The 16075-nt window shown below is 43.5% G+C and overlaps 1 protein-coding gene across 4 annotated transcripts in view; it reads left to right on the top strand.

Moving 5' to 3' along the window:
- Positions 1–16075, top strand: part of STYXL1 (serine/threonine/tyrosine interacting like 1) — an 863427-nt gene that overhangs the window by 582548 nt on the left and 264804 nt on the right. For all 4 annotated transcript variants that reach the window (XM_069614942.1, XM_069614941.1, XM_069614939.1 and 1 more), the window contains one exon: positions 5947–6044. In XM_069614942.1, coding sequence (XP_069471043.1) covers positions 5947–6044 — 98 coding nt within the window. The remainder of the gene's footprint in view (positions 1–5946; positions 6045–16075) is intronic.

Below are 16075 nucleotides of genomic sequence, written 5' to 3'. Positions count from 1 at the left end.
TTTTTCTGTGCCACAGCTGGCGCACGCTCCTTCGTGGTGCAATGCGATTGCGCCTTTTTTGCACCAGATTCTATTAATCCAGCCCAGACTCTTTATTTTTGAACTTCCTGACATTTTCACTAGTTTCTTTTGAGGTAGGGCTACACCTCTTAGCTGTAGGGATAGAGGGGCATTTTTCCAACCTTTTCTCATTTAATAAAAGTTTATAACCAGAAACATGCCACTTTTGTGTCTTTGAGCCTTACATTAACCACACATATTAATAATTAATATGTCTAATGTTTTACATTGATATTCTTTTTATTTACGGGGGACACTCCCCAACACACCCTTCCTGCCCCTTCCCTTCCCCCAAACACCTTTAGAATGGTATCCATTCATATTATTATTGCTAATCACTACATTACAATGTTTTTTAAAACATTCTTTTTTTTAAATCAAGCTTTATTTCCAGTTTTTCCATTTCATACTTCAACAACCTCAATAAATCATACATAATCAACATAAATAACTACCTACAACACATTAAAATAAACAAACAATGGGGAACACAGCTCAGCTGAGCAAATCATACAATAAGATACCAGAGTCTCCACAAATGAGAAGGGGCTGGTATGTGAGACTGTGGTCATTATAGGCAAGGGCCATCTTGCGTTGGCTCTCTCTTACTGGCCTGCGGTGGCAGTTACCCTCTAAATACTTCTGTAAGACCTCAAAATATTGGACTTATGGTACATAAGTTCCCTGTTCTGTACATATGTTATGAAGGACCTGCACATATCTAGATATTTGGTAAATGTATCGGATAATATTGCAGAGATCTTTTCCATGGCCAGTGTGTCCCAAATCTTAATCCACTAACACGCTATGGAAGGACCCTCTGGCGTTTTCCAAAACTGCGCTATTATCAGACTGGCTGCATTCAGCAGCTGAGTGATCATTGCCACTCCAGACCCAACATTCGATATATATCCCCTTCTCATTTGGGCTACCCAGGACTACCACCAGAGGATGCCATGGGAGTTGAATGCTTCAAATATCTTTAATCCTAGCCAAGATTTCCTTCCACTATGTCTGAATTGCCGGGTACTTCCACCACATATGACCCATAGTACCCACTAACCCTACACCCTCTCCAGCAAGTGTCTGACGTCTCTAGGTATATACTGTGTAGCCTATGTGGGGTAAGGTACCATCTGTAGCACACCTTATATGCGCTCTTCTTAATATTTGTACATCTGAAGATTCTCTGTATCCGTCCCCATATTCAAGCACAGGCCTTGATCGTTATCGGGACCCCCAACTCCATTTCCCATCTTCTCATTTAAGGGTAAACTGCTGAGGCATCCTCCAGGTCCAGCAATTTATAGCATTGGGAGACTCTTTTCCTATCGGATCCTTCCGCTGCTAAGAGTTCCATGCCTCCAGGCTTCCTAGTGGTAGAAGTTCTCACCTCCCAATTTGTGATCCAATGTCTTCATTGAATGTATCTAAATAGCTCTGTCTCAGCAAGCTGAAACTTTTCTTTGCATTGGTTCAATGTGAGGGGCACCTCAGTGTCGTTTAGTTAGGGGTTCTCATGTTTCCCAGTTGACATAGCTGGCTTTGACAAAAACCTGGTGTAAAATTTGGGTTTAGAGATATCAGAGAAGTGGGTCCTAAACCTGGCCTGATCTTAACCCATTTGCACCCTTTATCCCAATACTGTATCATACACCGGGTTGTGGGTAGGGGATTCCCCATCCTCAATCTCCAGCTGGCAGATAGGAATGGTAGATGAGATAGGGGAATGGAACACTCCCACTGTTCCAGCTCCTGCCATTTCTAGGGTTCCCGCAACCGCGGCCAGGCCAACATCTGACCGATTTGTGCCGCTAAAAGATATTGGCATATGTCTGGGATGCCCAGGCCCTCATGAAAAGTCGCTCTTAGTAGCACCTTTTGCAATACACTGGGAAGCGTTCTTGGCCCAGATATATTTAAATAAAGCCCCTTATATCGATCTCACCTCTTTGGGCGCTAACGGTATCGCCAATGCCAGAAACACATACGAGAGCTTTGGGAGCAATGCCATTTTGACTGCTGCTATTCTCTCTAGCCACAATGTCTCTTGGAGGGACCATTTCTCCAATAATCCCCAAGCCTTTGTCCATAGTGCTGGGATGTTTCCCTGATGCACTTCCCCAAATATTCACATGATCCGAACTTCCAAATATTCTACTGATGACACTGCCCACTGAAACAGGCATGTATCCCGAAACCTGGTAATGCTTTCCCACGGCTCTGAGATATTTAATACATTTGATTTGGTCATATTAATTTTGAAGCCTGACAGAGCCTCAAAACGTGTGAGTGATGCAATAAAGGCCGGGACAAGGCCGGCTTCGAGGATTCTGCCTCTTCCATAAATACCATCACATCATCGGCATATAGCGCCAATATGTGAACGATATCTCGGTTTGTAACCCCTTTGATCCCTACATGAGAGCGGATGGAAACTGCCAGCAGCTCCATAGTGAGAGCGAAGATCGAGGGTGAGAGTGGTCAGCCATAATAAGTGCCCCAATATAATGGAATTGAGTCGGAACGTAGGCCATTAACTCTTAACCTTGCACAATGGGACTCGTAATTCGCCATTACCATCCCCACAAAAGTTGGACCCAATCCAAAGGATTCCAGGGAAAGAACCAGATGCCGCCAGTTCAGGCTGTCAAAGGCCTTATGTGTATCCAATGCCAAAACCGTCCGTGAGCCCGCCTCTATCACATTTATTACCCATCGTATGTTATCATGTGTATTTCGTCCTACGATAAAGCCAGTTTGATCGATGTTGATCAAGCCAGGCAGCAAAGACATTTCAACTTGGAGCCAAAACGTTTTCCTTTATTTTAGCGTCCTCATTGAGATAAATTGTGCCCCAATCAGCCCGAATTGTATTCAACAGCTTAAGCAAGTGAGGCTCTAAAAGCGGATGAAAAGTTGTATATAATAGGTTGAAGAAGCCATCAGGTCCCAGGGATTTCCCCTTTGGGAGTGATCTAATGGCCTGTTCCATTTTAAATTACATTTTTAAAAAAACATTATTTCTTGCATTCTAATTTTCAAATAGAGGTTTTTCACAACAATAATATGACTGAATACCTCCTGAAAAAATGAAGAAGGTGATGTTGAGGAGGAGGTTGGTGAAGTTGATGGTGAGGCAAATGATGGAGAAGTTCGAGAGGTTGAGGATGAGATTAGAAATAGTGAGGAGGGGGTGCAGAAATTAAGGAAGGAGGTGGTTAACTGAAGAAGACTCCCTATGGTCTTCAACAGCGATTTCGCCTCCCTAACCTTGAAAGACTGGTTCTTGGCCCTGGTCCTTAGATGTCACTTTTGCGCAACTTAACCAACAATTCTGTGTATATGTTTATCGTATGTCATGTGACCGTGTTGGTTGTTTAATGATGGTAATGTGTTCATAAGAAAATCTAATAAACAGAGTTATTAAAAAAAAAAGAAGGGAGGTGGTTGATGCCGAAGATCAGGATGTTCTGGAGGAGATTGGTGATAGCCAGGAGGAGGTGTGTGGAGCGCATCAGAAGGTTGGAGATTATCCATACGTTTTTAGGTTGGATATCAGCAAAGAGAGTTTGGCAAGGGAGAGCTCGAGAGTGATCTAATGGGCTGTTCCATTTTAAATTAAATTTACAAAAAACATTATTTCTTGCATTCTAATTTTCAAATAGAGGTTTTTCACAACAATAATATGACTGAATACCTCCTGAAAGAATGAAGAAGGTAATGTTGAGGAGAAGGTTGGTGAAGGTGATGGTGAGGCAAATGATGGAGAAGTTCGAGAGGTTGAGGAAGAGATTAGAAATAGTGAGGAGGGGGTGCAGAAATTAAGGAAGGAGGTGGTTAACTGAAGAAGACTTTGTTTATCGTATGTCATGTGACCGTGTTGGTTGTTTAATGATGGTAAGAAAATCGAATAAACAGAGTTATTAAAAAATAAATAAGGGAGGTGGTTGATGCCGAAGATCAGGATTTTCTGGAGGAGATTGGTGATAGCGGGGAGGAGGTGTGTGGAGCGCATACGTTTGTAGGTTGGATATCAGCAAAGAGAGTTTGGCAAGGGAGAGCTGGAGATGAGCGAGAGAGAAACAGCGGTGGTTGAAGAAGAAAATGTAGAATCTTCAGGCTATCCAGCCGTAGCAGAAGAAAGTATGGTGTGATTAAGAGAATATCAGAAGTTGGGTGAGGAGAATAAAAAGGAACTTGAAGATTTCAATAAAGGGAAGGAACTGTTAGAAGTGGAAGATAGACAATATAGAAAGGTTCCAGTGGGCCTGGTTGGCCTTGTGCATGGAATGGGGGGCTAGAGGAGGAATGAGTCTGACATGGAGCGTGTAGAAGACTCAGTGAAGTGTACAAGGGGACAAAAACCCAGATCCCAGGTCGAGAACATAGGCAGGTCCTGGAGGCCCAACCGTCTTGTAGAGACAGGAAGCTTCTTATTCAATGCTCTGCCCAATGCCAGCATCCCGCAGAAGCCCGGCTACCCAAGGAGAGTTAGACCCACTTCTGGAGCATAAACTCCAACTTTAGCTAACCCTCATAGAGGGGGCCCAATGAAACCCATAGGCTGGGGGATGGACTAGCCTGGTAGCTGTAGGAGGATGGGTTCGGAAACACAGAACAGCTTCAACGCTAGGGTTTGGTAACCACAGGAAACCTGCAACTGAGTACTCAGTACTGATTTGTCAGGAATTGATTTTTTTTTTTAACAATGGGCCTACCTGATAGACACTTTTCTTTGGATTAACTCCCCTCCCACAGAAACTAGCCAGATCCTGGACAGATCATCCACCTTAACTGTTTTAGTTAAAGATCAGTTTAGTTTTCTTATTTTGGCCATTTTTGTATATTTGAAATAATAAAGGTGGATGTGGCTGGTCTGCTGATCAGGTGACAACACCTACATGACAAACACATGTTGCCTCTAATGGAGGTGGTGTCCATATACCAGCATGCAATGGAGTGTGCCCGACGTGGTGCCCTCCGAAAAGATAGTTCCGCAGAGTTGGGTAAGAATAGCCATCTGTTTTCAGTGCCATGATGCCCCTCTAGGATTGAAAGTGTACTCTAACTACACCTGTTATGTTGTATTAGGGGTTTCTTCCAGGGACAGCATAGTCTTTTCCTACAAGAGAGGGCTATAGTACACTATCTTCTCAAACATTGTGTATCCTCCCAACTGCACAGAGTGAAGTATTGGCTCTTTGGAGTGTCTTGCTAGTGTCTTGCTATGGGTGAGGCAGGGAAACTATATTTCATTTCAGTGATTTATATGTTGTTATCCTCTGACCGGCATGGATTGGGTTGTGTCTTGTCTGCATAATGTAGCACCACCCAACCGCTGATTTCTAGCTTGTTTCTCCAGCAAGTTAAATGGTCTTCGTGTGCTGGAGTGGATGCCTCTTTAAAGGTAGAATCTACATATGTTGATGCTTTTGCAAGGATTGGTCTTTAAATCACCTGAACTGGAACTCTATCTAATCTTTGTAAAGGCATGAACTACAGGTCGGTGGGAAGCTGAAATGAGACAGCTCTCCGCTTGTTGAGTCAAATTATGAAGTGCTATCAAAGGGTGGGCCCCGTAAAGTGTGATGTTCATATGTTTGACCTTCCTAGATGTGGGAAATAAAATGAAAAATGGAGTATGGCTCAAGCCAAACTGTCAGCACATTTCTGCCTCATACCTTTCTGGCCTGCCTGTCCTATACTCTTAGGTTTGCTAAAAATGTGTACTCATGCATGTATATTTCGAAGTCTCTTTATTTATATGTAGAAAACGGTGTAAATTGCAGTTGTATGGGTGACCCCTATTTCTCAATAATATTGTTGTTGGGTGCCAATTGGATACAATTGTAATAATTAGCTCCCTGACTGCTTTTCTTCCAGCTTTCCTCCAGGAGCCTGTCATGTTTTTCAAATTCCTGTTCCAGATTCTTGTGATGTGGATATCTTCACCTTCTTCCCAGACTTGTGCAAGTTTATAGGTGAGATGCTTAGCTTGATTTGACTTCTGTAGCATGTGAAAATGCATCCTTCAAAATGTAAAGGCCAATGTAGAAGCCCCACTCCACTCCAGAACCCTGTAACCTACCATGCGATACACAATTGTGCCAACCATAACAATCCATTTCACCCAGATCTTCCTTTACTCAGCTATACAAAGGCCTAGAGACCATCACAAACCCAGCTGTGCCAGTGACCCTCCCCATCTGCTGCCATGCTATACATGCCATCCATACTCTGTGGTGTCCTACTGTGAGGGTGCAGAGGTAGGAGACAGACACAGGAGTGGTAGATTTGTTGGCAGAAACTTGTATTCAAAAGTAAATAAGGGAAAAACCTACATAGCCCTATTACTAAGAGGGGTTTCCTTGCCTCAAACCCTAAGGACTCTTTTACGATGTCCAAACAAAGTATGTAGTGCACCGTCCTGTGTCCGAAACATATATATGTCCCTTACTGTATCAACTAAACTAGAAAGGATGTGGATCTTCCTGATCCAGAAGAGGGAATTAGAGTTCCAAGCAGGGTTCCATCTTGGGGAAAAACAAAGTTCCAACATGTACTGAAACAAAGTTCCAAATGGTGCAAAACAAACAAAGTTCCACAGTAGCAAAATTCTCCACCTCAAAAGGTAAGCGAAGTTCCAACTAAAAAATGTTAATGCCAAGAGAATGGTTCACTTCTCTTGGTCTCACTCAGGCTTCTCACTGTGATTACAGACACCACCGGAAATGTCTCCCATTCTTTGGCTTTCTTCCACGCATTTCTCACAACACCAGGTGGGATGGTTCCCTTCCGCTGGCCTTTTCTTCACACCACCATGGAGGATGCTTCCCTTCCCATGGTCTCTTCTTCTCTCGGCTTGTTCCACCTTGCTTACAAACCTTTAAGGATACGGGTCTCAAACCCGTAAGGTTCTTTCATGACAGTGTGGCACACCTGGTTCACTAGCCTGCCAAGTACTGCAACAAGGAAGATGACTAATGATGGTATTCTTCATTGGGAGCAGGTCCCAGGCCACTCTTCCTTGCTTTCTTTTCTTGGGGGCTCGAAAAGGGTACTTTGCTTCCCTGGGCTTCCCTTCTTCCCCTATTTAGTTGGGTCAGGTTATCCCACTGCTCCTTTCTGCCCCTGCCAAACATCCCAGTCACCCCTTACCTTTGGGGTCTCTCTCGGTAGTCATTGGTTGTCTTGGTGTCTTTCTGCTTTGGTTATGGGCTTCTACAGTCTTCCCCCCGATTCTGTGGTGTGCTGCAGCAGCGCTGCAGCAGCGCTGCAGCATGTGGTACCCCTGGTTACCCCAGAGAGAGTTAGGCTCTCTGGCAGGTCCATTGACAAGAGCTTCGCCTGGGCTCCCCACAGTCTTCAGCCCTTCGCCGGTGGGCAATGGCTTCCCCTCCTGACAGAGCCTCTCGTCCACAGTTTCTTCTGCTATAGCACAGCATTCATGCTCCTTGCTCCTCCAGGGATGGCTTGTCTCTCACTTCCTGAGCTTGTTGTCCCTTGTATACTGGCTCTGGCAAATAGGACTTGGGAAAAACACTAAGCTGCTGAATGTGGTTCCTACAGGTAATCTTCATTCTTCCACATTTCTCCTTTGTCACAGTACTGATCCTTTCACTCCCTTGTGAGTCATTGGAGATCTTCCTCGTCACAGTGCTGGGAAAGGCATCTTCACCTAGGTAACTCCTATTCTTCCTCGTCCCAGTACTTTTAACAGGGAATTCGTTCTCATGAAAAGGGGCTCCCCTAGTGAAAAGAGGATGACATCCATGGATTCGTCGCACCACAAAGTAATCTGTTTTGTCTGTACCACCCTGTACTGACATCTTCTTTTACTCAGCTGTCCCGTCCATGCTGCTTCATTCTCAGCCAGCTCATGCATATCTTCCTCTACGCAGCCTTGTCAAATCTACCACCCACATTCAGTCATGCTATGTGGACCATGTGGATTTATGTGGACCACCAATACTCCGCCATGCCATACATCCATCTATAAACTCATCTGTGCCATACATACAACCCTAAACTCTGTCTGCTATGTCATCCATATAATTCCACATTTAGCTGTTCCACCTGTAGAACCAATCCACGGAGGAGGGTAAAATGGCAAGGAGAAGAGCGGAGGCAGCAAACGAGACGGCTGGGAAGAAAAATAGCAGTGCAGGCGAGGGAATAAAGACTGCAAAGAAACAGCAAAAAAATGGGAACTGCTTCAAAGCGTGCACAAATTAAGAAAGCTGTGAGCTGCCAATGGGCAAAAGAAGGCAAAGCTAGAGAAAGAAAAGTGAGGCTGGCGGTGAACGCCGAATAAAAAGGAATCAGGAGAGTGGGAACCCTCTTAGAAAAGATTAGACCAGTGAAAGGAGGTTCCAAACCAACGTGATGGAACACCAAGTCCTAAAATGCTGTTGCCTCCACAGTGACCACAGCACTGTGACAGTATGCCATCTTTATTCGTCTTGAACCCGGTTTCCATGGGTGAGAAGCATGTAACTGCTGAATTAGACGAGGTGCATGCAAATGAGACAAAGGGTCCCATGCTCTCTCTGCAGAAGTATAGCCCCGCCAATGCACAAGATATTGGAGGGTTCCCTGATAGTAACGGAAATCACAAATCTTGGATACTTCCTATTCGTTCTGATCAATAACAGGGGAAGCAGTAGTTGGATATTTGATGCTGTGTTAAAACTATTTGTCAGGATGAAAGGTCTTAAGTAATGAAGAATTGAACACAAGATTAATGCATTTCCATGTTTTAGGGAGTTGTAACCTGAAGGCTACAGGATTTATCGTTGAAGTAATCTGAAAAGGCCCTGCAAAACGTCGGGATAGCTTAGAAACTTGGATCCAACTAGCAAGTATTTGGTAAATAACCAAACTTGAGTTCCTACTTCCCAGTCTGGATTCTTTTTCCTTTGTCTATCAGTGTATTCTTTGCACCTTCTCTTAGATTCCTCAAGATGACTGTGCACTGCCTTGTGATTTTGAACAATCACATCTATTAAGGAATCCAAAGTCGGTATGTTGGTAGACGGTAGAATGGGTAAAGGCAACTCTCTGGGATGTATACCAGTGGCAAAAAAAGGACTAATCTTTGTGGCTGTATGAACTGCATTATTGTAGGCGAATTCCGCTACAGACAATAGGGAGACCTAGTTATCTTGGATGGTGGTGGAATAGTAGCGAAAATACTGTTCCGTAGTGAGAACAGTCTGACTTCGCTAATAATTTCACTTTTAATTATTTCACTTCTAAAGTTGCTACGCTTCGTTCTTCTTTTAGTAGCCCTTCTATTCCTACTTGTCCTCTTTTTAGAACTCCTCCTTCTTACTCTGATACTTCTGCTCTTCTTGCTCGTGCTCACTCGAATGCCTCTCCATCTTACCCTTTACCTTCTGCTCTTATCCCGCAAGTTTATCCTCATCTTATTTCCTATCTGAATTCATAATTTCCTAATTCTTGTTTGCCTTACCTTTTTAAGCATGCTCTTTTCCGTCCTATTTTGAAGAAACCTTCTCTCGATCCCTTGACTCCAGTTAATTTTTTATCTATTTTTCTTCTCTGTTTCTTTGCTAAAATTATCGAGTGTGCTGCATATTCCCAGGTCTCTGCTTATCTCATTCTTCATTCTCTTCTACCCCCTCTTCAAACTGGGTTTTGACCTTCCCACTCCACACAGACCGCACTTTTACATGTCTCCAATACTCTTCTTACTGCCTGCCACTCGAAGTCTTCTTCTATTCGTACTCTTTTAGACATATTGGTGGCCTTTAACACTGTTGATCACTCTCTTCTTATTTCCTCCCTCTTTACACTTGATCTTTCTGGTTCTGTTCTTAAGTGGTTTCATTCTTATCTTTCTCAGTGATCATATTTAGTAACGTGGGCTGTTTAGACTTCTTCATCTTTCCCTCTTTTGTATGGTGTTCGCAAGGGTCTGTCCTTGGTCCTCTTCTTTTTTCACTCTGTACTCCACCGCTCTCTGCTCTTATATCATCTTTTAAGCTTTCTTTTCACCTGTATGTGGATGACCCTCAGATTTTCTTTTCCTTTTCTTCCTTTGACGACTCTCTGCATTCTACTGTTTCTAAATGCCTTTCTGCTTTCCAGAAGTGGATGACATCCCACTTCCTTCATCTTAATGCCTCAAACAATGATGTCCTTTTCTTTCCTGCTATTATGATTCCACCTACTCCTTCTTCCCTTTCATTTCCTCCTTCTTCTCTCCCCTTTTCTGCCCATAAATTGGGTGTCATTTTTTTGTCTTTTCTCTCTTCATATGTTGGCTATTGCTCTATCCTGTCATTTTACTCTTTGTTGTGCTCAACCTTAACTTTCTTTCTACGCTACTAAGCTTCTTATTTCTTGTTTGATTTTCTCTCGGCTTGATTATTGCTCATCACTTCTTGTTGGTCTCCCTGCATCTCATCTTCTCCCTCTTCGCTCCATTTCAAATTCTTCTGTCTGTCTCCTTTTTTCTCATTTTCCTCGCTCTTCAGTCATATCTTCTTTACATTCTATATCGCTCTTTCCCTTTGATTCTCATTTTCTGTTTAACTTTCTCTCGATTTTCTTTACGTGTATTAATGGTCTTGCCCCTCTTTAACTTTCCTAATTTATTTTCTCTCTATCCTCCATCCCGGACTGTTCATTCTCAGAATCATTTCCTTCTTGACGTTCCTAAACCCCCTTGTGCTTCATCTCATTTCCGTTGCTTTGACCTCCTTGCTTCTAAGCACTAGACCTCTCTTCCTCTTTTTATTTGTTCTTCTCCTTCTCTTTGCATTTTCTAGACTAATCTTATTTTCTTTGTTCTGTTTCTAATAACTAAATGTCTGTGTCATTCTTATTAGTCTTCTCTCGGAAATTGATCTGGATTTTCCTTACTCATATTTATTGTACCGTTTTGTTATAATTTTTATCAGCGCCTTTGGCGAAAGGCACTTTATAAATGTAGTAAATGAAATGTAATGGTAGACTCGTTCAGTTTGGCCATTGGTTTGTGGGTGATATCCTGAGGAGCGGGTTCTTACTATACCCAATAACCAGAATAGTGTCGACCAAAACTTTGAGGTATATTGAGTAGACCTATCAGTGGTTATAGAAAGCGGAAAACCATGCAAACGAAAAGTCTCCTTAAGGAAAATGGAAGCCATAAGAGGTGCTGATAGCACTCCAGCCAGAGGGTTAAAGTGCACCATTTTAGTAAAGGAGTTGACAGTAACCATGATGGCTGTGCACCCATCAGATGGGGGAAGATCCACCACATAGTCTGTTGAAATGTGTGTCCACAGCCTTTTCAAGGATTTGAGATTGTTGTAGTTTTCCTATTGGCTTGGACAGAGAATATTTACATTGAGAACATACAGGATAAGTGGACAAGTATTAACTGACATCTTGCTTAATAGAGGGCTACCAGAATGTATGTAAGATCAAATCCAGGGTGGGTGATATCCCTCTATGACCAGGGTTGGGCTGGGACAAGAAATAGGCCCGGACACCCAAAAAAAAGTGGCCCACTTCTCTCCTCAAAAAAAGTGGCCCTCAAACCATTATCCGTGAATCGCGTCAATTCACAACTTTACAGAAAATGCTACTTACGGAGGGTTAATGTGTCTGGTGCATGTTATGTTTTGTGTAAACGCTTGAGAAAGTGATAACATTCCGTTTGTTCTTTTTTTTTAAAACAATATCATCACATAGCTAAATATTTATTTTGCAGAACAAGACTCGAGGCATGTCTGCTCGTTGCCAAAGTAATGAAAATAGAATTGCATTTAATAAGCAGTACAGCCAAATGATGGCACCGTAAAGTACCTTGCCAGTTGTATTTATGCTCAAACATTACATTACAACACAACTCATCAAATAACATAAATGTGCATACAGCTCTGTGACAGGGTCCACAGCTCCGAGGCGCAGGAGTGGCATGAACCAACCACTCCCACTGCAGTTTTGGGACCTGCTGCAAGTCGATGCTTATACAGGGTTCCGCAACCCTAGCAGGGAAGGAAGGTTAGGGTGACGATGGTTGGGTAGGAAGGCAGGAAGTAGGGAAACCGAAATGAGGTTTAGGGAGAGGTTATGGATAGGTTGGGGAGGTGAGGGTAAGGTTTTGACCACTGCGCACGCTTCCAGCGAGCTATTAGACAGCACTCATAGAAACATATGTCCCTGCTTCTGACTCTACACACACATACAATATCACTATCACAGTATACAAAGGCACAGCAGCATAATAAACACACATGAGGTAGTGCAGCACTTAGCTTAGGTTAGTTGTCGGCCAGAGTTTCCCTCGTTGTCTCCTACAATTTTGTTCTGCCAGGTTGTGTCATAGTAGCTGTTCAAATGCTGCAAGAGAGAGAGTGCTACAATTAGTGCACATATCAAACACTGCCGCATGTGCAGGAGATTTAGCGAGGCCGCACATAGCTACTAAACATGCCCAGTAGGGTGCACATGTGGCTCTGGTAAGTGGTAACGTGTTAGGGCATGCAGGAGTAAGCAATTAGTAACGCTTTAGGGTTCAAGAACTGAACGGACATAGAGGCAGAACGCCATAAATGGCTCTGCTTTTAATATGTTAATACCTCTGTGCTTTCAGGCCAGTATTAAAGACCCAATAGCCTGACCTGCCCAAATCCATCTACCCCCCCATTTACCAGACAATGGCTTAATACATTGCTCACTGTTATTTTTTGGCTATTGGGTGACGCTTTAAGCCCAAACTATAGCATTAGAGTACAGATAGGGAGAATGGTTAATGAGGAGGGAAACAAAGCTTGTAGGTGTTTGGTTATTTGCCCACCCATTGACTGCCCATGGCCATGCTAATCCCTATGGCCATATCCACCCAGTTCCTGCCCCTCCCCGTCCAAAACACCTCTTCATGGAAATTCTTTGAGCTTGCTTTAATCAAGCCTTACCATCAAACTTTGCAGGGTTTTCTCAGAGCAGCCTTCAAGAGTTAAGGACTTAAATGGAGCTGTAAACCGGCTAATGGTGTAATATAAATGTCTTAGACAGGTTTGCCTTGAGCCCCTATGTGTGTCGTTCACTGAAGTCCTGTTAAAAACAGGCACTGGGCAAGCAACAGTTCTGGCTTATGTATAAGTATTAGGCATTAGCCAGACACTGCTATTATATGCCCATGTCGCACCATTTTACAGCTGCTGCCACCAACGGCCAGTTAATACCACTACGACAGGGCCTTTCCCAACCAAACACAAAAGCCGAAACTGTTGGTACTACCAATTCTTGTTTAAGAATGCTCCCATCTCCCAAATTATCATCTCTCTGCAGTGTGATAATTGCTCCACAGCACTCATGCCTAAATGAAAAGTTGGGGCGGATGGTAGAATATAAGGGCTTTTTTTTGTTCAAATGGGTGGCACCCCACTCGAAAGTTGGGCCACATGTGTCACAGACGTGATCCACTGTGGAGTAGGCAGTACCTGCCATATTTCTAGTACTGGGTGGGGGGGTCTTTATATGCAACTCTGCATTGACTGGGCAGTCACAGAAACATTTGTGATTGGCAAGACTCACTGAGTCCTAATGGCCTTGCAAAGCACATGTTTCTGTACCTCTACATGGATGGCTGCGAATGTCTGTGCAAAACAACGATTCTGTGTATCCTGTGGTGATAGGCAATACGTTTATGTGTATTGGCTACAGTAACTTTTTTTGTGGGGAATTTGGGGACAAACCAGCAAAAAGGCACATGAAATACACAGAAATTCATAACCGCGAAAATGTGTGGAAGTCGCAGTTATCGCTGAAAGACGCAGAAGCAGACATAGTGCTGTGAATTTCACATTTTCATTCCGCTCGCAAAAATGCCACCCTCTTCTTACAGATACACCTTTGTCGCGAGAATAATATTTATTGTGTGGGTTCTACTTTAGATTTGGTTTTGAATTTTTTACAGTACTAACAATTAAGCTTTGTCTCTGCAGCTAGACAAAGGCAGAATGCTCATATGTCCCATTATTGAGCACTTGCCCATGAATAAACAAAACAATACAAAGAAAGCAACAACGGTTCAGATACACAATGTGTTAAACACACTTACACAATTCACAGAGGACCGGGGGAGCAAGGCCCTACTCTCTGGAGCAAAGTGTTACCATTTCAGGCAGACACTTAATTAGGCAATCACCAGCACTTTATTTTCCCTGGATGGTCCCTGCTTGAAAATGTAAAAGCGACGAGATGGGGAATAAATCCGAGATATGCAAGACTAAGACTCTGCAATCATCAATTAACCACATTTACAAGAAGAAAAATGTCTTCTCACTTGTAAGGTAGAATTGCCAGAAATGTCCATGCAAAAACAGTTCCGCCTGTATGCTGCGCCACATAAAAACCACAAATCAACAGTGACACACAAACAATACAGTGGAGTTCCAATCTAACCAGCACATGCTGGTCCTACAGAGAAAATGTGCGACATATAGAATGGGCTGAATAGAAACACATTGGCATTGCATCTGCTTTACCTGTATCCCCTTTGATTCTTTTTCTCTCTCTAATACTGGATGGGCAGGTTGTGAAAGGTTGTACTACCATTATATCTCCATAGCCTGCAGCACCTCTGCTTATATTTTACTACCACCAGGTCCACTTGATAGACATAGATCGGAACACTTATAACCCACAATAAATCCCCCATTATGAAGCTGTGCAGACTACAGTCAGCCCTTAAAATATGCATGGAAAGTAGTAATAAAGCTTGTTGCCTGCCTCCTTGCATCCAGACCTGCAACGTCTGTCGTACGACTGAAAGTGGAAATGTTTGAAGGAGACAGTACGTCGGTATGCTTTTTTCCTCCTTCACTGTAGGTAACTCAGACTCAGCAGCTCACACGTCACCCAGCCTCAGGATTGGCCCGCCCAGTCCACCCCTGACCCCAGCCCCCAGAACCTTAATGCACTTGGAGGAACTGAAGCAATTTGCAACTTGCAAATTTGGACGGTCACAGGACTCATGTTACCTACAATTCACTGGGAGCGGCCCGGGCCGTGCTGCCAAGGCAGCCCCGGCCCTGCCCATCCCAGCCGCTCCCAGTGTGTGAATTGTAAAATAGTAACACTTTTTGTCAGCACAGTGCCTCAGCCACTGGCCTGGTGCCATGGTGTCGCTGACTTGGCAGTTGGCTCAGGGCTGCAGGGCACTCTGCACATGGTTGGCCGGGCCCGGGCCTACTCTGATGCTGATGCATGCATTCATCATAGAAAGATAACCTTTCTTTGATGATGAATGCATCTGTTAGCTGGCTGCTGGAGCCAGTGAGCGGGCCGCAAAGCAATGTAACTTACATTACCTAAACTAATATACATTACAATTCAAAAACAGTAAACCCAAACCGGCCAAGGCGTGGTGGCTTCAGAAACCGGTCCCCAGGGCCTCTAGTGATTCAGCCATGGGCTGAATGACCGATAGCCCAGTCCGACCCTGTCTATGACTGTCAGTTTTGCAATCATGAGACCAATACATTATCTTGTGTTGCAGCTCAGAAGTAAGTATGGCAAGGACAGTATTAAAAAACAATAGATCATCCTTCTCTTGAACACGCCTTAGGAACTGTTCATGTGAAGAGATGATAAATCCTATAGTGGCCTCTTTGACCTTCTCTAGGAAGGTGTTGACAATGCATATACATTTCTTGTTAGAAAAAATTGTTTCAGAAGTTGTCACAAAGGAAGTTCTTTCCTCATTGTTTCGGGAAATGGCATCAGCAATGACATTTTCAGTACCTGGTATGTAAATCAGACTAAAGCCACATTAGGAAAAAAAATATGCCCACTGGGCCTGCCGGCTGTTGTGGCAATCTGTTTGTTGTAAAACTTTCAGGTTCTTATGATCTGTTTTGACTTCAAATGGATTTATAGCACCTAAAAGAAGATGATGCAATTCAGTACAGGCCTGTCGGATAGCCATCACCTCCTTCTCAATAACTGAATAGTTCAGTTCGCTGGGACTCAGGGTTCTGGAATCGAAAGC

The sequence above is a fragment of the Ambystoma mexicanum genome, chromosome 9 (assembly GCF_040938575.1).
Source record: "Ambystoma mexicanum isolate Mex_15411 chromosome 9, UKY_AmexF1_1, whole genome shotgun sequence".
Taxonomy (NCBI): Eukaryota; Metazoa; Chordata; class Amphibia; order Caudata; family Ambystomatidae; genus Ambystoma; species Ambystoma mexicanum.
The sequence above is the reverse complement of the archived record's forward strand: the minus strand, read 5'-3'. Positions and strand labels throughout refer to the sequence as shown.